This window comes from Nannobrachium achirus (assembly GCF_963921795.1).
Source record: "Nannobrachium achirus genome assembly, contig: SCAFFOLD_247, whole genome shotgun sequence".
Classification (NCBI taxonomy): domain Eukaryota; kingdom Metazoa; phylum Chordata; class Actinopteri; order Myctophiformes; family Myctophidae; genus Nannobrachium; species Nannobrachium achirus.
The window spans coordinates 75,247-102,447 of record NW_027664984.1 but is presented as its reverse complement, the minus strand read 5'-3'; the positions used below and the strand labels follow the sequence as shown (position 1 = coordinate 102,447).

The window sequence follows — 27,201 nt, the reverse complement described above, 5'->3', positions numbered from 1 at the left end:
ACCACCTCAAGAGGTAGTCTCGAGACTGCATTGTGCGACCTCGAGACCGGTGAGCCGCAGTGTGAAGCAACCGGCCTCAAAAACGGTATTGATGTTGAACGTGACCTCATATAATGTCGACGAGTCAGCCGTCGGCACAAATAAACACTGGGTAACAGTTGTCGACATGGCCATGGGATCAGCGACTTCATCTCACAGAGAGATTGCTTGCTTGTAGGACTGTCTACTAAAATTCGTTTATATGTTTTATATCACCAGTTAGCCTACTACTGTGGTGCGCTGGACTGGTGTCATGTACTTCCAATTGGGAGAAGTAGCAATTGGCGAACAGTTATTTATTGTCTCGCACCAGCGCACTGAGGCAGGGGTGAAAGTGAGACGGGACGGCCAGAACCGGCGCTCCGTTAAAACATTCGGAACACGGGACTGTAATCTAGGCTGACCTAGGATCAGATTCAGGTCCGTTATTAGCCGCGAGGCAGCGACATGAAGTATGGCTGTAACTGTGAGATGATGGTTATGCTGCTCTGGGATCAGATTTACAGCGGGAGGGGGCGGGGGGGGCTTGGTGCGTGCGTGCATGCATGTGTGTGCGCTGTCGCCCGTCGGGAAAGAAAAGCAGAAAGAGAAAGCACTAGCCTACAAGTTAAACCATGAACTGTTAAACCATGAAAACAAACCGAAAATGACTTACCGCTGTTGATAGAAAATAGCCTAAAAGTATTCCTTTATCCCTGACTTTTGTTTCGATGTTATAGATTCCTTGGCACTGCTTGTGCACTGCTGTGCCTGCTTGACGTGCCATTAATGTGAATATTAAGCCACAAGCGTTTCAGCCATGTTGATTATTAAATAATTAAAATAATAACGTGCGCTGCGCTGCATGTCTCGCTCATCATTCTGCACGTTTATGCGCCTGGAAAATAGCAGATCTACAAGCTCACAACGCGTCGCGGATGCAAGGTCAGTGTGAGCTTGTAGATCAGCAACACAGGTCAATTGATATGCAAATAGGCTTGTTTGTCTTGTCGAGGTGTGGGGGGTGCGAGACCCAAGACCACTGCAACAATGTTCCACACTGCGCTGTCGCGCGTCATTGAATTGTTACACCAACTTTCGTGCCTGAATTTATTGGCAACCACCATCAGCAATGTCGCATAGTTGATGACACTATGTGCATACCGCCACCTATAGGACCGGGCTGTATAGTGCTAGTGATCTCCAGGGAGGCCAGAAGGTCTGCCAATGTGAATGCTGGCCAGCGTGAACCAGCAACCGGTTTCAGAATCAGTTCTAATCAAACGGATTGCAGTGTGAATCCGCCCTCAGAGGCCACCATTAAGCAGCTGCCTGGTCCACTTCCTCATTGATAATCAGGTGACTATTTAAATGCCCTGCAATACACCAGAACATGAGGATGCTGGTGGTTACTGGCTGTGGGTCTCGAGACCTGGGTCTTGCACTTATGCTTGTGTAATGCTGGTGCCAGGGTCAATCAGGCTGAACTGATTGCTGTGGGGAGAGGGAGTGTTTAAAAGACAGTTGAAGATTGCCACTGCTGCTTTGTTTAGCTTAGTTTATGCATTGATTTTATTATTTGTTCATGGTTTTTGAGCTATTTCCTATCAATTATTAATTATTATTATTAAATCTAATTTTGTTCATCTTTTCCCCCTATGCCAAGTGCTGTAACCAGGGTCCATGTGGTGCACGCAGCCAACCTACAACAAGGGGTTTTCACAATAGGTCTCACTAATAGCCCACAGTCCTACAGGTTTGTTTTATTGTTGTGAATGAGTGCACCTCTTTTCACGGTGACACTCTTTTTATTCTTATGCATGGTGTGCGTGTGAGTGCTGTGTTCCTAGGCTTTAGGTGTAGTGAGTGGCCTATCACTGTAGCTGTTTAGCTTAAACCCCTTTGTTACCAGGTTGTTGCCCACTGGATCTGTATTACACTTGCGTTTTCTTTCTGTCCTGAAATATATTTTTGTGACTATTAATAAATGGCAAATGTCTGGGGCCAACTCACGTCTCTCTCTCATTGTTCTGATCTGTGTTTGGGAAACCCAATTTATTGAAATGATACAGTATATATTTATTTAATTCTGTTCCCTGGTGCAGATACAATCATCAGGGTGGCGTTGTCATACATTTATTAAAAGTAAATTCCTTGCCACCAGGTTACATTCTGGCGCTGTCGGCAGGGTTTCAATGAGATTAAAGAGACGTGAGATTTTATTTTATTTTATTTGTTTTATTGTTGAAATGGCTCAAAGGGAAAATTGTTTATATTAACAAAGCAGCAGTTGGCGCTCCGTGGGACCGGTCGATCGCTCCCATCTCCTCAAGTCCTACAACAGAAGTGTCTGTTCACTTCCAATGCCTAGTGAGCTCCAGGACTTGGTGCAGCAGCTACAGGTCGAAATGGAGCAACTACAGAGCAAACAGGCAGAGGCTCATCTCTCCAAGTCAGCACTTTGTCCAACATGCAATGGTAACAATATGGACTCATTGCCTCCTGAATATGTACTCTATGTTCCGAGAGAACGGAAGTGTCCTGTATTTAGGGGGGCCTCAGGGATCCCAGTAGAGGACTGGGCTGAAGAAGTGAAGGCTACAATCAGGGCTCGACACCTTAGGCCTATTGATCATGCTGATTTTATTTATGACCATTTGGAGGGGGAGGCAAAAGATGAAATTAGGTATAGGCCCAGGTCAGACAAAGAGGACCCAGAGCGAATACTACTCATTCTTCAGGACCTGTATGGCTGCACTAAACCTTATGTTTCTCTCCACCAGAGTTTCTTCTCTAGAAAGCAACTGGAGGGTGAATCTCTACTGGAGTTTTCTCATGCCCTTTGTTGCCTAATGAAAAAAATTGAACGTTTTGTCCAGGATCGAAGGCCTAACTATGCCACCCTGCTGCGTGACCAGTTTGTGGAGAGTGTCTGTAACTCTGACCTACGCAGGGAATTGAAGCGGGTGGTACGTAATAACCCTGACTATTCCCTCCTTCAGGTCAGGGCTGAGGCTGTCCGCTGGGAGTGCGAGAGGCGGACAGATGAACATGGGGGTAGTCCTCTCCCTGCTTCATGTGCCTCCCAGCATGTGGGTAAGATGCTACCTAGTAATAGCCCAGCTATGGCAGAGATGGTGGAGCTTAAAAAAATGATGCAACAGCAGCAAGAGCAGCTTAACAAACTAACACAGGCCTTTACCAGAACCCCACTACCTGTGGCTGTCCGGAAAGGTACACATGTCAAACGGCTAACGGCCTTCCAGGCATCCAAGTCTGCCTTGCCAGAACGATCAAATACTGAACTGGCTGCCCTACAAGCTGCTGACCTCTCTATAAGTGCTTTATTTCCATTCTGGCAGGAACGACGGATGCCTGGACGCTTTGAAAAGCAGGACCTCCCTTTCGAAACCCTGGGTCTACTGAAGCAGTGGAATCGTCTCACCTTGGAGGACGGGCTGCTGTACAGAGTGTATAGAAGGCCAGATGGAGGGGGCAAAGTCTATCAACTGCTTCTGCCAGAGTGTCTGAGGGAGGAGGTTTTCCACCAGCTACACCGTAACCATGGAAGTAAGGGTGCCGAGCGAACCACTGAGCTGATACGGGAGAGGTGTTACTGGCCAGGTATGGGGAAGATGATCCAAAGCTGGTGCCAGCAGTGCCAACGATGTACCTTCCTGAAAGACACTCAAACTCGGGAAAGGGCCCCTACTATTCGTCGGGTCATCAGCCCCCCTAAGTCAAGAGGCTATATCTACACAGAGCGGTCTAACAGTCCAGGGGATGCAGAGGAAGAAGAAAATGGTGAGCTCTATGTCCTTGTGGGCCCTGCTGCCTCCACAAGGTCACGCCGAGATGCCCTGGTAGCTGACTCCTCCTCCCCTGCGCCTTCGGTAGCACTGAGCCCTCCTCCTGCCCCGGTGAATCCACCAGCCCCCCCTTGCGAAGTAGTACGAAGGTCTGCCCGCGAGACAGCGGGCAGACATTCAAATCTCCATCATCTACCAATGAAGATTGGTGAAAGGGTTCCTGGTGTAAGCAACACAACATCAGCTATGTTTAGGCCTTGGTGATAGACTAGTAGTTCATTGTCGGGACGACAATGGAAAAAAAAGTGGGGGTAAATGTAGCCAGTTGGAAATTGAGCCTCAGAGGCCACCATTAAGCAGCTGCCTGGTCCACTTCCTCATTGATAATCAGGTGACTATTTAAATGCCCTGCAATACACCAGAACATGAGGATGCTGGTGGTTACTGGCTGTGGGTCTCGAGACCTGGGTCTTGCACTTATGCTTGTGTAATGCTGGTGCCAGGGTCAATCAGGCTGAACTGATTGCTGTGGGGAGAGGGAGTGTTTAAAAGACAGTTGAAGATTGCCACTGCTGCTTTGTTTAGCTTAGTTTATGCATTGATTGTATTATTTGTTCATGGTTTTTGAGCTATTTCCTATCAATTATTAATTATTATTATTAAATATAATTTTGTTCATCTTTTCCCCCTATGCCAAGTGCTGTAACCAGGGTCCATGTGGTGCACGCAGCCAACCTACAACAAGGGGTTTTCACAATAGGTCTCACTAATAGCCCACAGTCCTACAGGTTTGTTTTATTGTTGTGAATGAGTGCACCTCTTTTCACGGTGACACTCTTTTTATTCTTATGCATGGTGTGCGTGTGAGTGCTGTGTTCCTAGGCTTTAGGTGTAGTGAGTGGCCTATCACTGTAGCTGTTTAGCTTAAACCCCTTTGTTACCAGGTTGTTGCCCACTGGATCTGTATTACACTTGCGTTTTCTTTCTGTCCTGAAATATATTTTTGTGACTATTAATAAATGGCAAATGTCTGGGGCCAACTCACGTCTCTCTCTCATTGTTCTGATCTGTGTTTGGGAAACCCAATTTATTGAAATGATACAGTATATATTTATTTAATTCTGTTCCCTGGTGCAGATACAATCATCAGGGTGGCGTTGTCATACATTTATTAAAAGTAAATTCCTTGCCACCAGGTTACACTTTCATCAAAAATTACTAGGTATTTTCCAGTCAAATTTCGGCCCCCAATACTGCCGGAAACTCCCAGAAGTTTTGCTCAGTGAAAACGGGGCTTTAAATCAAAACTTTTGACACTTTTTAGCTGTGTGTCATAATTTAAAAAACCTCTGAGAATGCCTAAATTGGCAATAAGCACGCAGTGGTTAGCTGTCATTCATTGATGATTCAACAGGCTCACACTATAAAAAGCCAAAGTGATACTTCATTATGTTCATAGGGCTGTATATGGGAGGGACACACACACACACACACACACACACACAACCAGCAGAACAACCATAGCAGCTGCTCTTGCTTCTGCTTTCTAACTGCACAGCAGAGGGAGTGAAGTGAATGGGGGTTTAGGCGGGTTTGTAGCTGAGAACACACACAACAGTGAGCGCTTCTTCTTGCTTAAGTCCCAGCTTGTCTGATATGTGCTCATGACATGGGAAGAGAGACAGTGGTGGAGAGAGAGAGAGAGAGAGAGATCACTTGGGTGAACTTGGGACACAAAAAACAACATTGGCACCAACATTGTTTGAGTTACTAGGAAAGCCCCCAACCCATCACCACCACCACTCCCAGATGTCTGCGTCTGCGACAGGTAAGCTTCAACAGGGTTCAAATGGACCTTTTATGGCTCTGACTAGAGTGGCACAAATGAAACTTGTTAAAAAGTGACACTGCAGATTTGAAGATTGTACAATTTCTTATCCCAGGGAAAAGAAATTCTATCATGCTATGGGTAGGCTAGACTGTCTGAGTGCTGTGAGAATGAAATGCCACATAACAAGAAAAGTTTGTTGAATGAAGTTGATGAGCTGAGCAATATGAATAGAATTGACATTCCACACATACAGTACATAGGGATGTGTTGTAAGTAACGTGACAGTGTCGTCCATGCCCTTGTCGTCCAAAAACTAATAGAATACGCACATAACTTGGTTGAGGTGCAGGGTTGAAAAGTAACATGAAGAAAAAGAATAAACCCACACACTCATCTGCTCCAGTGTATGGGGCTTTTAAGCCGTGACATCATATTGTAGTCAGACCTCCAAGCAGATTTATTGTCAATATCTGTTCCTCGCTATTTCAACAGATCCGAGACAAAAATAACGACTAAAGTATAATTCTAACACTTTCCTTTCAAGAACAAAGAGAAGAAAAATGTGTAAATAGTAAAAATAGTAAAAAGATTCACGGAAACTGGGGGCAGAAATTCTCCTCTGCCTACAAAATGATGTCAGACTTAACAGCCCCAGAGTGTGCAGGTTTATTATTTTTCTTCATGCCCTTAGGATGGCATAGCTTACGTTTAACGCCATGTCTGTCACACTGGCGAAGGCAGGATAGCCGAAACGTTTGTCCTTACTTGTAAACCTGTAAAGAAGACATAAAAGAATGAAAGAAACTAACTCACTCTTGTCACTCTGAGGGCGACCAGTCACTTACCGTACTTACCTGTCACTTATTTAAATAGCCTACGTTTAAAACACTGATACTGACTGACTGTACTGTACACATGTAGTTGGTTTTAAGGGCACAGTTTTAAAATGGTTCGCCTCTTACCTGAAAGATAGGACTTTTAATGTACAAATTAGAAACTCCTCCTCATCCTCGGCCCCGATTACTTGTGGCATCCCTCAAGGATCAATTTTAGGACCTCTACTGTTTTCCTTATATATGCTCCCACTTGGCACCATCTTCCAAAAGTACAATATCCCCTACCACTGTTATGCGGACGACACACAATTTTACATACCAGCTACACCCAACAACACCAGCTCAATTACCAATCTTTTAAACTGCCTGGAGGACATTAAAAACTGGATGGCAGCCAACTACCTCCAGTTAAATGAAAATAAAACTGATGTAATTATATTTGGCCCTCAAACCTCAACCACCCGTCTCACCCAAGCACTCGGCCCTCTCCAACCAAATTTTAACAGTTCAATAAAAAATCTAGGCGTCTTTTTTGATACAAACCTTAATTTTAATAAACAAATAAGCACTGTTGTAAAGGGTAGTTTTTATCAGCTCACAACCATTGCCAAATTAAAACCCATTTTAACGCACACAGATCCTGTCACTTTAACACATGCTTTTATCACCTCTCGTTTAGATTACTGTAATTCTTTATATCTGGGACTGTCCCAGTCCACCATCCACCGCTTACAGATGGTCCAAAATGCTGCTGCCAGACTGATAACCGGAACAAGGAAACGGGAACACATCACCCCTGCACTGATTAAACTCCACTGGTTACCTGTAAAGTTCAGAATAGATTTTAAAGTTCTGTTATTTGTTTTTAAAGCTCTTAACGGACTGGCCCCCTCTTACCTCTCTGACATAATAAACTATCCCCCCGCTTCTAGGTCACTCAGGTCATCCACCCAGAAACTCCTCCAAGTCCCCCCGTCAAATCTAGTAACAAAAGGTGATCGGGCTTTCTCAGTAGCCGCACCAAGACTTTGGAACAATCTCCCACTTCACATAAAAGTCAGCCCCTCCATTGCAATTTTTAAATCAAATTTGAAGACCCACCTTTTTACCCTTGCTTTTAATATAGTATGATTTTATGTTTTTGGTGTTGCTTGAACTGTTTTTCTTGTTTTTATTGATGTTGCTTTGGTTTCACATGTTCTGTATAATTGCTTTGAAAACTGTTTTTATTTTTATTTTATTTCTTGCCTCTGGAAAGCACTTTGGGTCAACTGTTGTTGTTTTTAAATGTGCTATACAAATAAATTTGACTTGACTTGACTTGACTTGACTTGACTTGACTTGACACACAGAAGTGAAGGTTCAATCCCAACACACCAGGAAACATAACAGAGGAACTATTGATAAGAGAGAGAACGTGGGATGTGACCCACTTCCCAGCTCATTTGTAATGTAATTTGTTGTTCTTTATCTTCACTTTAAGGTTGGCAGTCTGTTCTGTCATCCATTGATTCTCTTTGTGCGTTGTTGACAGAGAGACTATGCAACAATGCTACAAGAGGGCCTGTGTGATTGTGTTAAAAGCAAAACATTCCTCGGGTAACACCGCTCGTGAGGCACGCGGTAGTGCACTGAAATGGCAAGCAGAGGAGAGATAGATACATACATACATACATACATACATACATACATACATACATACATACATACATACATACATACATACATACAGTACATACGTACACATACCATAGGTAGCAAGATAGATACCATAGGTAGGTATAGATGGATAGTTGGATACCATGTGGGTAGGTAGGTAGGTACTGTAGTTAGATAGATAGATAGATAGATAGATAGATAGATAGATAGATAGATAGATACGATAATAGATAGATACGATAATAGGTAGATACGATAATAGGTAGATATGATACTGTAGATAGATAGATACTGTAGATAGATAGATAGATAGATAGATACTGTAGATAGATAGATAGATAGATAGATAGATAGATAGATAGATAGATAGATAGATAGATAGATAGATAGATAGATAGATAGATACTGTAGATAGATAGATACTGTAGATAGATAGATAGATAGATAGATAGATAGATAGATAGATAGATAGATAGATAGATACTGTAGATATACAGACACTTACAGGAAAGCTGAGTAGGCACAGCAGTGCTTATTGTAATAACATAAATATGAATACACATTCAAATCAAAACACATGTGGTTGGTCTGGCTGTCTGGCAGCAGGCACTAGGCAGGGTTACTGACGTCCTTGTGGGAACTCAGCTGTGTGTGTCTACGTAAGGTCTGTTTGTGACCTGACTTGACACACTGAGAGCTCTGGTTTGTCATGGCTTCTGCTTGTGGGCACAGTGTGTAACACAAAGACAGCAGAGCTGTACCAATGTGTCTATATAAACACACACTTTATTTGCTCTGAACCAATTGCAAGCTGAAAACACTCAACATAAGAGTAGATACTATAATAATATTTTGAGCGGTACTAACCGCTCCTACGTCTGGCTTTGTGTGTATGTATGAATGTACGTATGAGCACGGTAGGCTATGGAGATAATTAACATCACGGACAGAACAGCCCATACAAGGATATGCACATGTGTTGTTTGATAGCGGCGCTCACTTTGCACAGGTGTGATTCTTTTGGTAAATTAACGCCTTACTCGATGATACTACAGCGTCACACAAAAGTATCAAAAGTAGCAGATCTGCGAGCTCGAAACGTGACGCATATCGTCACATTTTTTAGGTTGTAGATAGCTGCTTTTTTTTAGCTTTTACTGATATAGTGGAGGTACGGTAGACAGGAAAGGTCGTCAGGATTGGGATTTGAACCCAACACACATTAGAGCCTAGGGCTCTATTATGATCCAGGTCTTATGCCTTATGCCTTAACTTCTTTGCCTTTTTACTATATAGACCAATTTTTTAAAAATATTTCAAATAGCTGATCTGCAAGCGCACAACGTGCAGATGTAGATCAGCATTTGAAGTATTTAAAAATGTTTTTCAAAATAGTAAAAAAAAAGGCAAAGAAGTTAAGGCATAAGACCTGGATCATAATAGAGCCCTTAAAATGTGGTATGCGCTTGGACCTTGAATCCTGAGAAAGTGTGTGGGGAAAAAATGTCCCCATGTTGAACCAGCAGACGATGTATGCTGCTGGTTCAACATGGCAGGGGGTCCCCGCCTAAATATTTGATAGTCAGGAACCAGAAGGAATCCTTTTATGGCTTTGCAACCCAGAGAGTGTACAAATTACAATAAACTCTACAGAGTTTAATTATTCACTATAATCATTTCACAGATTATAGTTTGGGGTCCCAGAGATTTAAAAGAAGATCTAAACAAGGGAGCTCTTGTTTAGATTATAAAATTATAATCCTGGTAAAAAATAACCATCAAAACCTAATTACGCAATAAACCTGTGTTTTACTCTTGTGAAGAAGTGTAAACCCCAATTAATTGAGGTTAAAAACACTCAATAATGACCTGAATAATTCTGAGTCTTCTCTTTAAATACAGGAAATTGTGAATTTATTTTATAGTAATTGCAAGACAGCTTTATGCAGACAGAATAAAAACAATCATATCAATAGATATGTTAAAATCGAATAACTGTTTAAAATTATGTGTCAAATGGGGGTCTGTGGCCTACATTAATAAAGGTTGAGAATCACTGATATGCACTCATACCGGCGATGTAGAATAAATTAGAATAGACTTTATTTACCATTTGCAGAGTGCATAGGAAATCTTGGAGCTCAGCTCTCAGGGTCATTGTCTAAAATAGACTCTCATTCTCTCTCTCTCTCTCTCTCTCATTCTCTCATGACAGGAGTGGGTTGGTGAGGCCATGGAGAGGATCAACAAGGAGACAGGTGAGCTGAGTGCGTCCGGGGAGCTGGCCTCTGCCTCTGAGGACCTGAAGGGGGACAGGGTGGAAGGGAAGGAGCAGCGGGGGTCTCAGCTCCTCCAGGCCCTCCGTGAACAACTCCAGGACCTGGGGAGAGGACCCGCCACCACGGGTCCCGCATCCCATGAGCAAGATGCTGCGAGGCACAGGGAGGAGGTCCTGCTCAAAGTCCTGCCTCTCTACATACAGGTGCATATACATGCTGTACTGTGCATACAGCTACATACTGTACAATATAGGTATATTTTTTTCATAAATGAATGCCCTACTTGATCATACTACAGCATCACACAAATGTATCAAAAGTAGCGGATCTGCGAGCTCGTTTTGAGTTTGTCAATCTGCTTTCATATATCAGAACAGTTTCTGATATGTGAGGTTTCCACCCGACAGACATCCTACAGCTGGCTTCTGTGTTTACCCACAAAAAGAAACTTAAACTCAACTGCATTAATCCTTGCATCCCTATTTTGGGACATTTTTGTTAAAAAGCTGATCTACAAGTTCACAACGTGTGGCACACACTGTATGTAGATATTTTCACTATTTGACCAATGACAAGTGGCTAATCTTAGTTTGTTGTCCCTTATACACGAAGACGGCTGCTAAGCCAATTCTCAACCTAGATCAACATGGAAGTTATATTTTCTGCATTTCTATGTTTTGTTTCTTAAACAAGACAATTTATAATTTAGGCATTTAGCAAACACTCTTAATCCAGAGTGATATACAGTAAGGTAAACACAAGCCAAGGTAATGCATCAAATATATAGAAGTAGTAATCTATATCATAGGTAAACAACCAAGAACCTAATGTATTATTATTTATTAGTCTAAACAGTATATGTTTTAAATCTATACATTGTAACTATACAAACTATACTAGGATGCCTGGTTGCCAGCTGGCATGTGTCTACATAACATGCTATCTAAATTACATTTGAACCTTTGCATAAGCCTGTAAGGTCATAAATTGCTACGTACACGAGAGTATAGAGAAACTAAGACAGACAGTCGGATTCAAACTCGATTCATGTGCTCTCAAGAGCATAATTGGTTTGTGCACTAACTGGCTGATCCGCCAGGCACTCCTGGAAGGACATACATTTTGAACACCCTTTTTTCCCCTTCATAAAATGTTAATAAACGTGGACTTTACCAAGTTCAAAACTTAAACCCAACTAGGGTGGACACCCTCCCTCCCCTCTACATCAAATCGCACAATACATCAACAATCCACAATTATTACATAATCGCCTAATCGTGATTATTTGACATTATCGCAATTATTTTGTTATAATCATCATAATCGTGAATGTTGAAAAAAGTCAGAAATGGTGGAAATGGCAGATCTGATGCGACGCGCTGTGAGCTTGTAGATCGGCTATTTCCACTATCAATGTTAATTTCTAAGTAGTAAGTTGTCAAATAATTATGTCAGTAATGTATTTGTGTATTTAGGTTATGTATCATATCTACAATATGCAACTTCAAAGCCTAAACGCCAAACAGAAATGTAATTATCAACGACAAAAACACAATTAAATCATTAATCGCCAATTATTTGAGTGACAATTAATCGTCATGTAAAATGTCATATCATGGCCACACTGTACAGTAGGTTCATGTGGTTTAGTAGTACATTCAATTAGGAATACACTACTTAAATCCAATTCTAAAAAGGATTTTTAGAAACATGTGATGTACTTACAGTGAGTAGGACATTGCAAAGATCAGATTAGTAGTTCTCTGAAGGCATTCCACCTCAGAGAATATAATAAAGTTTCTAGAATTTCTAAGAGGTAATACAGCAGAAGAAACTAGGAACTATTGAATTACTACAGTTTTATACCTTTCACATGAAACACTGCGTGGGAAATGATCGCCTGGTGATTCTTCTCAGCCCTTTCCATTCAAGGACACCCAGTTTGATATGCATCAGGCACTGTTCATTTTGTTGAATAAAAAGGCCAAAACCTTTTGTCGACTGTAGATTTAGTCGACTAAAATCTTATATTTAGAGGACTAAAACTAGACTAAAACTAAAACTTTTCAGATGACTAATTGTGACTAAAACTAAATGAAGTTTTATTCAAAAGACTATGACTAAAACTAAAATCAAAATTTCCTGTCAAAATCCACACTGGCATCAGGCCACACAAACACCTCCATTCAACTCTTTATCTCTAGGACCCCAATCTACACTGTACTACTGTACATTTCTCTGATATGTAGCTCTTGAGAGTGTGTATAGATGGCACCAAATGGACCCATACGAGACCCATGTTGACAGTGGCCTAAGTCATTGGTTGCCAAATGCTTTTGCTCAACACCCAAAAGAGAAATTCTGTCTCCCTGGGACCCAAACTAGTGAAAATAGCAGATAACGACACACTGTTACCTTGCAGATTGGCTATTTTCACTACTCAAATTATTATTTGCCTTGTATTCATGAATTTATCTGTCTTCTTATTTTTGTTTTAAATTCATCATGATCATTATTTAACTCAAGACCATGTTCACATGGAGCACAGCTTTCTGTTACTTTTGTCTTGATGTCTTGAATGTTAGAAATGTCAAATTTTTCTTTTCTTATTTTGACGGTGCGTTGTGGGCTTGTGAAATAAATATTTTCCGTCGTACGCCTGCATATAAGTTAAGCATTAGGCCTCTTCACTTGTCAATGCAAACGACCAGATGAAGTTGATTTTGTCATTCAGCATGGCTGAATTATGTCACAGTCCCCCCCACATACCCATACATACCTAGAATTCCATCAGTGATCTATACTGTACGAGTATGTGCAATGTACATTGTTCAGGATTACATCTGCTGACATAATCACTCTTGTGTGTGTGTGTGTGTGTGTGTGTGTGTGTGTGTGTGTGTGTGTGTGTGTGTGTGTGTGTGTGTGTGTGTGTGTGTGTGTGTGTGCGTGCGTGCGTGCGTGCGTGCGTGCGTGCGTGCGTGCGTGCGTGCGTGCGTGCGCGCGCTTGTAACACTAATAGCATTATGGTTAGCCTACAATTAGGAAAAGATTCAGGTTAGGATTAGGTATTTAGAAGTTAGGTTTAGGAGTTATCGGTTTGGACTTAACAGTGTGCCTGATTTACACATTGTTGTGTGCATTCATAAGAGCGCAGTCCTAAAATGTTGATGTCCTCGGAAGTATTAATTACACTATTACGTGCACACACACACACACACACACACACACACACACACACACACACACACACACACACACACACACACACACACACACACACACACACACACACACACACACACACACACACAGGACCTGTGCTTACAGAGATTTGACACAGTGTAGTAGGGCCCCTCTGAACAGCAGGGTCAGGGAAATGTGATCTCCTCTTATGGAAGTGAAATGACTCGCAGTGTGTTTGCATACAGTAGGCCTGTATTATTGATGCTGTAGTAGTGCATTAGTCAAGCAGTTCAGCCATATGCGGTGCTGTTGTTATGGGATTCTATTCATTTTATATTAATGCACAACAAATCAGAGTGTTGCTGCTGATTCACACTGTCTGTATCAGACCACAGATTTACAATGTTTTCTGATTTCTAATGGTTTCTTTTTAATCAAGGTGAAAAGATTTCAATGAAGATCTGCAGTTTCTATTGGCACACGCATGCACGCACGCACGCACGCACGCACGCACGCACACACACACACACACACACACACACGCGCACACACGCACACACACACACACACACACACACACACACACACACACACACACACACACACACACACACACACACACACACACACACACCATGATGCATTGTGAGCTTGAGCTACATTCACAATTTCTGAAGATTTTTTAAAATTGTTTAGTTTTTGACTTTAATGAAGCTAAACACCGATATATATCGGCCAGACTGATATTGGTTTGACCGATATAACTTGGGTGACCTACCCAGGGTTCAGTCCCATTAGGGAAAGACAGGACCATTCACTCCACCGCTCCGGAACTACTCTGGTGCATAGAAGGACCAGGCTCTGTGGATTGACTCCTATCCGGGCCCCTCCTACACCTCACCAGGTCCACTCCTGTTCTCACCAGGTCCAGGACCTATGCGTTGCACCAGACTCCAACCCCAGACATCAGGAAATCTTGTATCTCCAAATTTGTATGTTCTTTCGCAAATCATACAAGGCCGTCGCACAAAAGTAGTGGAAAACAGCCGATCTACAAGCACATAACGCCTCGCAGTGCGTGCTTGTAGATTGGCTGTTTTCACTAGTTAAAATATTTTTTTAAATGCTAAATGCAAAACGAACGGTTTTGGACATACACGATTTTCACCCGACAACGACGATAACTGAACTGTCGCTGGAGTAGCGGGAACGCCACCATCGCCCCCTGCAACGTTGTGGCCCTCGGCTTGGTACCCTAGACATAATTCGGCCCTTGGGGAAAACTAATTGGGGAACCCTGGTCTACTATGTATGAGTCAGGTGAATGATTGTCCTTTCTAAACTGAACTGTTTCCCTGTCTCTACCTGCTTCTCTCTGGTCCATTCCCAGGTGTGTGAGAGTGACAGCAGGGCTGAGGGTGTGGAGCTGAAGGGTCTGGCCGGTCTCACTGCAACCATGCTGGTCTCCAACATCCACAGCAGACTGGCAGATCGACCTGCAGGTAGGATCTTACACACACACACACACACACACACACACACACACACACACACACACACACACACACACACACACACACACACACACACACACACACACACACACACACACACACACACTGGGGGGGGGGGGGGATCTACATGCTCACAACGCCTCGCTAACACACACACACACACACACACACACACACACACACACACACACACTGGGGGGGGGGGGGGGGAGTTCTGCCTCCCTCTTGTCTGGTTCTGCTTTCATTTGGTTTTGGTTCCTGCCTTTACTCTCAGAACATCGTCTTTCAGAATGGATGCTATTCCTGTTCATCCACCAAAGCAATGTAACCGACAAATTCATGTAATGCATGTCCAAAGTTTAGAACCAGATTTGGGGGAAACGATCAATTTAGTCACTATTTATTTTCTTCCACAACTCCACATTGACTCTTTATCCATTCCGGAAAACACTGGTACCGTCTGAAGAGAAATGAATTGCAGAAATGAAAGTTAATGAGTCACATTAACTTCACTTTGTCCCTGCTGTTCAAACAATCAATCAAACGTTATCTATACAGCACATTTCATACAGCAAGTGCAACCCAATGTGCTTCACAGATAATAAAGGAAAAACTTATAAAAAAAAAACATTAATGAGAGGAAACAAAAAAGGACAATCTATGATAAAATAGTTTAATAAGAATAAGATATGCAACAACCTAGGTAAAGGCAAAGCTAAAAATGTGTCTTAAGATTTATTTTAAAAATGTCTATGGATTCAGACAGTTGTGAAAGAGGTTAACAGTTAGTTGTGAAAGAAGTTAACAGCCACAAGCTGTAACAAGTCCCCTCTACCACAACCTTTCGTTGTATAACGCAGGCTGCAACGATAAATAACTAGAAAGATGTGGTTGCCGCTACGCGAATCTCGCAAATTAATTTCGTCTTAACATTTGAATTTTCCCTGTTCAAGTCAATGGGGAAAATGAATTCACTAATAAATTAATGGCCATATATGGAGATCTCTATGTCAGTCCTTGTCCCCTTAATGCCAATATGGAGGCCAATATCTTTGAAAGCCCAAATATGGCCATATATGGACTTACTGTGTCAGTCTCATGTGGTCTATGACAGGAGTTGCCAAACTTTTTTGTCTCAGGGCACCCCATAAATATGTTTTTAATCCGAGGCACCCCTACATTATAATTTTCACTCCCAGCACCTTATATTTATAGCATATAGTCGTTGTCGGGTGGAAACCTTATATGTCCAAAACGGTTCGTTTGCATTTATCATCTATAAGATGTACTAAACTAGTGAAAACAGCAGATCTACAAGCACACACCGTGTGATGCGAGGCGTTGTGTGCTTGTAGATCGACTGTTTTCACTAGTTTTGTGCGACAGTCTTGTATGATGAAGCAGGGCTTTGCTGTACCAAAAGACGTACACATTTGAAACTTGGAGATTCGAGGTTTCTGCCCGACAGTGGCAATATTTTAGTGATTATGTTGTGAGGAAAACGTTGAGATAATAGCCATTTTGGTTAGAACTGACTGAAAATAACTTTATACTTCAAGTTTAAAATGATAGTAAATATTTGTCCAAATAAATTCCAAATATTATCAAATTATCTCGCGGCACCCCTGGACTGCCGTCACGGCACCCCAGGGTTTGAAAACCCCTGGTCTATGATGTCGGCCATCTACAGTATGATGTCAGCCATCTCCGTATTTGGGAAAAAGTTAGATTTTTGTGCTGTAATCCTGTGTGTTTCTGTCCTCTTGTGTCATTAGAGGAGGCTCGCTATCAGGTGGTGGAGTTGTTCCAGAGCGTGGAAGGACAGAGGGACGGCGAGGGGACTGAGAACCCAGGATGGCTCTTATTGAAGTCACTGTCTCTCCTGACAGCTGGCAACACAGTGAGACAATGCTGAACAACTGCTGATGCATTACTAGTTTAGACCATTTTGGGGGAAAGTATCTGTGTCACTTTAGATCAGGGTTGGGCAACTTTGATGATGAAGAGGGCCACTATATTTCCACACTCACTCCAGGGGGCCATTCTAGTATGTCATACAAAAGCAGCAAAAATTGCCGATCGACAAGCTCAAAACGCGCCGCTGCGAGGCGTTTTGAGCTTGTAGATCAGCTATTTTTGCTTCTTTTGAATTTGAATCCTGAATATTTTTTGGTTATTTTTTAATTGGAATCCTGAAATGTAACATTTTGAATTAATTTCAAATGCATTTACTGTAGTTATACTTCTGTTAACTTTATGAACTTAAATACAGATACGTTGGTCATAAAAAAGACTAACATTGTAATACTACTATACTAATAATTAAGCTACTAATGAAGAAATTAAAGAGGGTCACGTTTGCATGTTTGGAATTGTAACAATAAAATATCAGTATTCTGATATTAACCTGCGGGCCGCATTAAGTGAAAGTGGGGGCTGCATGTGGCCCCCGGGCCGCCAGTTGCCCATGTATGCTTTAGATTTTAACCACTTTAACCCCTATTTTACACTTTGGCTATACATTTTTTTTAATCATGAAAGTTTGAGCAAAACGTGGAATATGTATTTCTTTAAAGCAATATTTGGGAATGGGGGTCCGTGGCTAAATATATATAATTCTGGGGGTTGTTGATTTTAAAAAGTTTGAGGACCACTAACATAGAAACATAGGTTTTTCAGATAACTCTCATGATTTAGAAGACATTTACAGAATCAGGTTCTCAGTTCTAAATGGATTAAATACATTTGAGAATGTTTAGGTTACTAAGTCAGTGGCGTTCATTGTGTGAATGCGTAGGAGGCTGTGGTGTCCTGGATAAAGATGTTACTAAGTCGTTGTGTGAATGTGTAGGAGGCTGTGGTGTCCTGGATAAAGATGTTACTAAGTCATTGTGTGAATGTGTAGGAGGCTGTGGTGTCCTGGATAAAGATGTTACTAAGTCATTGTGTGAATGCGTAGGAGGCGGTGATGTCCTGGATAAAGATGTTACTAAGTCATTGTGTGAATGCGTAGGAGGCGGTGGTGTCCTGGATAAAGATGTTACTAAGTCATTGTGTGAATGCGTAGGGGGCTGTGGTGTCCTGGATAAAGATGTTACTAAGTCATTGTGTGAATGTGTAGGAGGCTGTGGTGTCCTGGATAAAGATGTTACTAAGTCATTGTGTGAATGCGTAGGAGGCTGTGGTGTCCTGGATAAAGATGTTACTAAGTCATTGTGTGAATGTGTAGGAGGCTGTGGTGTCCTGGATAAAGATGTTACTAAGTCATTGTGTGAATGTGTAGGAGGCTGTGGTGTCCTGGATAAAGATGTTACTAAGTCATTGTGTGAATGTGTAGGAGGCTGTGGTGTCCTGGATAAAGATGTTACTAAGTCATTGTGTGAATGTGTAGGAGGCTGTGGTGTCCTGGATAAAGATGTTACTAAGTCATTGTGTGAATGTGTAGGAGGCTGTGGTGTCCTGGATAAAGATGTTACTAAGTCATTGTGTGAATGTGTAGGAGGCTGTGGTGTCCTGGATAAAGATGTTACTAAGTCATTGTGTGAATGTGTAGGAGGCTGTGGTGTCCTGGATAAAGATGTTACTAAGTCATTGTGTGAATGTGTAGGAGGCTGTGGTGTCCTGGATAAAGATGTTACTAAGTCATTGTGTGAATGTGTAGGAGGCTGTGGTGTCCTGGATAAAGATGTTACTAAGTCATTGTGTGAATGTGTAGGAGGCTGTGGTGTCCTGGATAAAGCCGGGTCTCCCTGCTGCTCTGGTGAAGTGTCTGTACCTGTTAGTGTGCCTCCCAGCCCAGCAGGACTCCACATCCAGGGAGGACAGCTTTCAACAACTACTCACACAGGTAAACAGCTAACTAACTCTCCACGGCTTCTGGATTGTCTGGGAAGCATTGATGTTTAACGGCAGTATAGTCTTGCGTAGCCAGACAACTATTCCACAATCTCCGAATGCTATATAGAGTCTGGAACTACAGCTCCTGAACGGCGAGTAATGGAAGCTGCCATTTCCGTTCACGAAAATATATTTTAAATTGTAATTTCTGTTGAGCAGCAAGCTATGTATGTTTAGATGATTTTTATTTATGTTAGGATAAATGTGCGCGATGTTAAAAATGAAATGGAAGTGGGGAGGAGGCTTCACTTCCGCTTTAACCGGGTATTCATCATCATAAGAACTTCCGTCCCCCAGACTATGACGGGAGCATTTGCAAATCGCGGGAGTCAACAGTCTGGCCACGCGAGACTAATGGCAGTAGGTTTGTGTTTGCAACTTTGACACGCACAAGGACCTAATTATCCACTAACACACCCTATATACGTGTTGCCCGAAAATAGACAACGTTTGCCGAATGGCAATACTTTTGTACTTTTACGCAGCACATTTTGAACAAGGGTCTTCTACTTGTAACAAAGTATTTCTGCATTGCAGTGTTCAGTGTTGATACTTTTACTTAAGTAAAACACATGAGGACTTCTTCCATCACTGGCACTGGGTAGCTGTAGGCAGAGTGTACCAAACTAGAGCCCAATGATGTCTGTGTTAACTTATTTCCCTGCTGTATATATTTTGTTTTCTCCATGCAATCATAATTATTTCTCTCCACTTTCTCCCGCTGTGCCGTGCCAGGTCCTCCTCCAGCTGTGCACACAGAGGGTGTGTGTGGAGAAGATGGTGGAGACTCAGGAGCTGCAGTGTCTGATCATCTCCCTCACGTCGCTGTGGGACCAGACCAGCGCCTCCTGGAGGCACCAGGCCTCGCGCGTCCTCGGGGCCATCTCTGCCGCTCAGACACGCAACACCGTGCCCAACCTATTGGGTAATGTAGCTCGAGAGCATTTGGAACGTTAAACCCTTCAATTAGCTTGGGCAAGAGAGAGAGGAGTGATCATGTGTTTGTTGTTTTCAAGACAAGATCATGTTTGAGACAAGGAGGCAAAGATAGACATTGCCATACTCCTAAAAACAAAAGGGATGGAGTAATATGTAATTAATAGGGTGTATTTGTCCAGATTGGCACAAATTATCTACTATAATGTCTCTGTCGGGCGGAAACCTCATATGTCCAAAACTGTTACTTTTCATAATTCAATCAAATAGCAGATCTACAAGCTCAAAACTCATCGCTTTATGCCACATTTTGAGCTTGTAGATCCGTTACCTTTGATGCTTTTGTGTGACGCTGTAGTATGATCAAGTAGGCCGTTAAGTTACAAAAAAACACAAAAAGTTAGAATATGGAGAAAAAAAGGTTTCTGTACGTCAGCAACGATATTGACGATATTGGCCTGAATAATGCCTCTAGAGAAAACGTGAGTGAACGAATTGTACTGCTTTACATTTCAGTGCCATTCTGAACTGCACCTCATCCATTCACCCTCCTGTCTTCTCAGATAGGAACTGCGTGCCCATCTGCATTCAGAACCTGTTGCGGATCGGCACTGACGTCCCGGGCCCCGTGCTGGCGGAGGTGGCTGTGGCTGTGTTTGCGTTCATCCGGGACACCTATCCCATCAACCCGGCCCTCTTCGCTGCCTTTGAAACCAACGATGGCTACGACGCTCTAGAGAGCATCCTGAAACGGTGAGATGCGGTCCTGAGCCGAGAAATGAGGCATAACCTGGTAACAAGCATGTCAGTGTTTGGGTGAACGAAGCACAACGTATCGCTGTTGTCGGGCAGAAACCTTTTTTTCCCGTAAATTAACACCCTTCTTGATCATACCACAGTAGGGCAAAAGCATCAAAAGTAGCAGATCTATGAAATTTTGAAAAAGTAGACATAGTATTCCAAAAATAGCAAGCAGCTAAATGTCATTTTGGTTTTCTGATTTGTCTACTTTACAGAGACAGGGATATAAAGTGCATTGTACTCCTTATATAGCTGTTAAAGGAGAATTCCGTTCTAAATCACTCTTACCTTTTTTTGGTGTTATTTTGTCTCCAAAAAAGTGGTACATTTTTTCAAAATCCGCTTATTCCATCCCAACCTAAATCCATTTGATTTCAGTAGGATTCGGAAGTCTCGTCAGATGAGATTTAGAACGTTTTATGGCAGAATCTCAACAATAACCTAACCTTGGAACATATGCATCTTAGCTCAACAGTGTGTTCATAAACATTGATCTAGGAGCAATGGAATAAGCGGATAAGCCCCACCGCTCCTGTTTTGAGCTGTGGTCGGGTCGACCAAAATGGACAATATTGTCTTGGACCACTTTTTTGCAGAGAAAAAAACAAAGGAATGTAAGAAAGTGATTTAGAACGGAATACTCCTTTAACCTCAGCCCTACCTACATATATATTTGCCTTACTGTCTCCTCTCCTTGTATCTGCTTGTATCTCTGCTTGTATCTCCAAGTTTCAATTTGTATGTTCTTTCGCAAAGTAAAGCCCTGCTTCATCATACAAGGCCGTCGCACAAAAGTAGTGAAAACAGCCGATCTACAAGCACACAACGCCTCGCGCCACGAGGCGTTGTGTGCTTGTAGATCGGCTGTTTTCACTAGTTTAAATCATTTTTAAAATGAAAAATGCAAAACGAACGGTTTTGGACATACAAGGAATGTAAGAAAGTGATTTAGAACGGAATACTCCTTTAACCTCAGCCCTACCTACATATAGATTTGCCTTACTGTCTGCTCTCCTCCCTGTAGTGGGAGAAATATGTAACAAAAATAGGCTAATATGTTCACTTCCAGCAGAAAGCGTGAAAATTTGCACCCAGGGGTATTTTTGTGCACCGAATTCAAAAATGTACGGATCCAAGCACTTTTCCCATGGGATCTGGTGGCTCTAATTCACTTACCATACTAGGGAAAAAAGACCCCCCAAAAAATCTTCTTCAAGTAGCATGTGAGGGGTCTATCTAGGGGGTTTTCATGATTCTGAATCCATTGCAAGCCTTTGTTTTGCACGAAAAACATTCCTTGGGCTAAAAATGGACCCTACAAAACTGTGAAAAGTGATGACTCATCACTAAACCATAGTTGTGTGGGGTCCATTTCTAGCCCAAGGAATGTTTTTTGTGCAAAACAAATGCTTGGAATGGATTCAGAATCATGAAAACCCCCTAGATAGACCCCTCACATTTTTTGGGGGGTCTTTTTTCCCTGTATGGTAAGTGAATTAGAGAAAAGTGAATTTGAGAAAAGTGCTTGGGACCGTCAATTTTTTAATTCAGCGCACAAAAATACCCCTAGGTGCAAATTGTCACGCTTTCTGCCGGAAGTGAACACCTTTTTCACATATTTCTCCCACTACTGTAGTTGTGAAGCGGGCGTTCCTGCGGTCCAGTTCCAGCCCGTGGAGGAGCTGCTGAGGTTCATAGCGTCCCTCACCCTGCTGGGGAAGGCAGAGCTGAAGGTGGCCCTGTGTGTCAGCAACCCCCAGCCTCCAGGCTTCAAGTTCGACCCTCCGCTCATCAAAGGTAAGACTAAAAAAAGGTCCTCCTCCTTCGCCATCACAGGATTTATATGAAATCCTTTTTCTTTTTAACCACTTTAAGATCTATAATGTATGCTCTTTTTCCCCTCTACATCAAAGCTATTTGCTCGTGTGGGACAACATTGTCATGGATTGTGTTTGTAATGACTAATAACAGATTGATTAAAGAAAAAAACACACTTTTGACCGCAACAAATAACGTAAACGCGATAGGCTTATGGGCTCCACGCTATGCTATGAAGTTTTCGAAAGTATAAAACGTGTACAAATCTTTAGAAAATAGTAGTTCTACAAGCTCACAATGCGTCTCATTGCGACACATTGTGAGCTTGTAGATTTTCAAATGCCCAAAATGTATAGGGCTGAAGCTCACATTGCGTCTCATTGCAGTGCGTTGTGAACTTGCAGATCAGCGACTTTTCTCATGGACCCCCTCCCCTGTAGTGCCTCTGTGTTTACCCCATGAGGATTTTACTGTGTACGTGAATACAGTCCTCAAGTGTTAATTTAATGCCAACAAGTGTTGTACAAAGGTAACCAAATGGACCCGTAGGAGTCCATTTGATTCTATTTTACACTCTTGGGCCGATTGACACTCGATTCCTACTGTGTAAGGTAATATAATAAAATCTAATAATCAGAAGAACAACTTAAACCAAAGGTAATTTAGGCGTAAGGAGATATTTATCATATATTTCGCTCTAGCAAGGTCAGGCGGGCACTCTCATAACGCAACACGAAACCATTAAATCACAAGCAACCTTTATCGTAACGTACGCTGGATTCCAAAAGTCAATTGAGTTACACGCGCGAAAGATAGATCGAAAACAAACAACCCGAGACGAGAGGGTAAAGCAGAGTCATTTACACTGATGGAGTTTGGGTGGCTGCGTTGTCAAAACAACCAGAGACGTTCCTGGATTTGGGGGAGCCGACGCGTTAGGAGATGGTACTGTAGGTGCTGATAGCAGGAGGAGATGACGTTTGCAGAAGGAAGGGGTCTGGTTTTAACGTCTGTCGGGTGGAGACCCCCATGTCCAAAACCTTTACTTTTCAGGGTTCTAATTCAAAAGCGGCTAAGGCTAGCAGATCTACAAGTTTGCCAAACACGCGCCGCTTCGTGCCACGCTTCGAGTGTTCTAAAAGTGACTGGAGTCTGTCTCATTTCAATAAAGAAGAGTATCACGTTGATGAAGAAAGATTTATTACAGATTGAATAGAATAATGAAATACATTTTGGCGATTAGACTCCATTAACATAAAACATATTATTAGCTTTTAATTAACATTAGGCACGTAGGATTAGATTTAATAGGGAGAGCCCCCCAATGGAGTCTAGACGCTGGTGGTGGCAGTACAGGTGAACCTCCGCCTTAACTCTTGACGAAGACAAGGAGGAGTTGGGGATGGAGGTGGGTTGCTTGTTGCATGCTGAAAAGAGAATGACATGGTTCAGAGGCAGTGGAGATATTTAAAGGCGGAGTCCAATTGCCTGATAGGCCGACTGCAGATGACTGCAGATTGGCTAGAGGTGCACACCCTTTGAGCTGAGAGTGTCAACTTAGATCTTTTTTATTGAATTTACGCCGAAGCTACATTTCAATAAAGAAGAGTATCACGTTGATGAAGAAAGATTTATTACAGATTGAATAGAATAATGAAATACATTTTGGCGATTAGACTCCATTAACATAAAACATATTATTAGCTTTTAATTAACATTATGCACGTAGGATTAGATTTAATAGGGAGAGCCCCCCAAAACTAAGTCTTGCCGATGCAGGCAAGACATGAAAATAAAGAATATGCTAATTATGCTTCGATTTAGCCAGCATGAAATGCCATACTGCTGACGAAGCTGATGCTTTAATTTAGTTAGGATGAGATGCATTAACCAACATATTGTTGAATGTTTCACACACACAGATACATAAACGTCTTATCTTGAATGGCTGACACGGGCTGATGCGTTAGAATAGAGGTCATCGTCTGAGACCAGAAGAGATATGCCGTAGAAGACCTGTAGTGGGTTAGAAATAGAATAAAGGCCTTCGAGGCCTTCGATTACTTTGAGTTCTCAAGCCATGATGACAAGTAATGAGTTAGAAATATAGCAAGTTAGAATTAAGCTGGCATTGGAAGGTAATAAGAGGCATTCAAGCCGACAGTTTGAAATGAAGGTACGAACCACCACCAGCTATATGTAGGTGTATGAGTAACAGTTTTTAAGACATGAGATTGATTAAGCAGATCAAGATATATCAGAATAAGGATAAGTAAACCAGAATGGGCACCACAAGGAAGACCATCAATCCATGAAGGAGAGGTATGATCATGATCAATATGAAAACGCTGGATGACGAATGTAATTAGCCAGGGATGAAAATGGAAAAATGCAACCTGTAGAGGAAGCTGCATATCAGCTGAGGTCTGTTAACTAAAACAAAGTATAATAACATTACTTCCCTACACCATTGGCCACTAGAAAGCAAATGAGCCCACGTGAGCTTCAAAGCATGATGTGAGCTATCTGTAGCATAATAGCGACAATGGTGAAGCCGAAGACAATCGCTGCGATTGGGCCTTTTTCTGAGGCAAAGTTGAGCAAGAACATGCAAAGCTTTTTGCTGGAACACCATATCCGACAGCCCACAACATGCCTTAACAAGTATAGCAGCAGGTTGAAGAATTTGATTGGTTAGTAGATTTCCCGAATACAGTAATTAGTGAACGAGGGGATTCTGACAGCGAGGGACAATGGAAGTGATGTGGGCTATAGCAAAATGTGATTTAGAACCTCTCATTGAACTTATGCTTAAACTACATGACAATAGAGAGATCACACCAATTAGAACAAGCAAACATTGAATTAGAACAAACAAAATATAAATTAGACAATACTGAATGCGATTAACTCCATTAGCAAATATAATAGGAATAGGAGAGACCCCCAAAAGAAAGTGATTTAGCCATATGGTGATGACTAGCATTTAATTACCATTCAGCGAAAGATAGAGAATGACCATGCTAGGCCAGAGCAGAAATTAATTAATATGCAATGCAGAAATATAGAAAAAGCCACGATAGACCAGAGCAGAATACAATGCAGAAATGAAGGGAACGGCCAGGGCAGAATTAATTCGTTTGCAATGCAGACATATAGGGAAAGGCATGCTAGACCAGAGAAGAAATTAATTTGCCATGCTAGGTAAAAGCAGAATTGTATAGGAAAGGGCCATGATAGGCCAGCGCAGAATTGAATAGGTTTGCAATGCCGAAAATGAGAAAGGCCATGCTAGGCCGGCACGGAATTGAATAGGTTTGCAATGCCGAAAATGAGAAAGGCCATGCTAGGCCGGCACGGAATTGAATAGGTTTGCAATGCCGAAAATGACAAAGGCTGTGTTAGGCCGGCGCAGAATTTAATGCAGAAATAAGAGAAGGCCATGATAGGCCAGCACAGAAAATAACTATTTGCCATGCTAGGCACAAGCAGAATGTAGCAAACGGCAATGCTCAAAATAGGAAAAATGCTCAAAATAGCTAAAATGCTCAAAATAGCTAAATGCTCAAAATAACGAAATGCTCAAAATAGCATAAATGCTCAATAGCGAAATGCTCAATAGCGAAAATACTCAAAGCGAAAATACTCAATACTCACCTCAATATACTAAAGAAAAAAAAACTCAGGCAAAATACTCAATGGACAAGGCTCATGACTGACCTTGTGGTAAGCATGAGAAAGGCCATGATAGGCCAGCACAGAAATGAATAGATTTGCGATGCAGAAATGTAAAGAAAGGCCATGATAGGCCAGAGTCGGATTAATTACTTTGCAATACGGGAATATGGAGAAAGGCAACAATAAGCCAGTGCCGAAATGAATACATTGCAATGCAGAAAATATAGAGAAAGGCCACTAGGCCAGCCGAAACTGATGAATTTGCAATGCAGAAATATAGGAATATAGGCCACGATAGGCCAGCAGGAATTAATAAATTGCAATGCGAAAATGTAGAGAAAGGCTACGATATAGCCCCGTGCAGAAACTGATCATATGCAATGCCATATAGAAAAGGCCATGATAGGCCAGCGCAGAAATGAATGAATTGCGATGGAGAAATGTAGAGAAAGGCCATGATAGGCCAGCCGAAACTGATACATTTGCAATGCAGACATATCAAAATATAGGCCACGATAGGCCAGAGCAGAAATGAATAAATTGCAATGGAGAAATATAGAGAAAGGCCATGATAGGCCAGCCGAAACTGATAAATTTGCAATGCAGAAATATAGGAATATAGGCCACGATAGGCCAGCAGGAATTAATAAATTGCAATGCGAAAATGTAGAGAAAGGCTACAATATAGCCCAGTGCGGAAACTGATCATTTGCAATGCCATATAGCAAAATGCTCAAAGTAGCATGCCCAAAATAGCAAAAATGCAAAACTATCAGAATGGCAAAATACTCAAAATAATCAATAACAAAATATGGCAAAATACAAAAGGCAAAAATACTCAAGATGGCATAATACTCAAAATAGAAAAGTACTTGAAATTGACTGTCATGATGGCAGCAGTTGCATTAGCAGTGCAGACAGCAGTTTAGCTCATGACTA

At 42.0% G+C, this 27,201-nt stretch overlaps 1 protein-coding gene across 1 annotated transcript in view; it reads left to right on the top strand.

Moving 5' to 3' along the window:
* Positions 1-2,381: 2,381 nt before the first annotated feature.
* The window catches only part of LOC308280682 (WD repeat- and FYVE domain-containing protein 4-like), a gene marked incomplete at both ends in the record, with an annotated part of 99,086 nt that continues 74,266 nt past the window's right edge, over positions 2,382-27,201 (top strand). Inside the window, 10 exons of the mRNA XM_080755005.1 lie at positions 2,382-2,470; positions 3,021-3,114; positions 3,381-3,938; positions 10,369-10,635; positions 15,009-15,120; positions 16,908-17,032; positions 18,848-18,979; positions 19,765-19,954; positions 20,529-20,718; positions 22,403-22,563. Of these exons, the coding sequence (XP_080611131.1) occupies positions 2,382-2,470; positions 3,021-3,114; positions 3,381-3,938; positions 10,369-10,635; positions 15,009-15,120; positions 16,908-17,032; positions 18,848-18,979; positions 19,765-19,954; positions 20,529-20,718; positions 22,403-22,563 (1,918 nt within the window). The remainder of the gene's footprint in view (positions 2,471-3,020; positions 3,115-3,380; positions 3,939-10,368; positions 10,636-15,008; positions 15,121-16,907; positions 17,033-18,847; positions 18,980-19,764; positions 19,955-20,528; positions 20,719-22,402; positions 22,564-27,201) is intronic.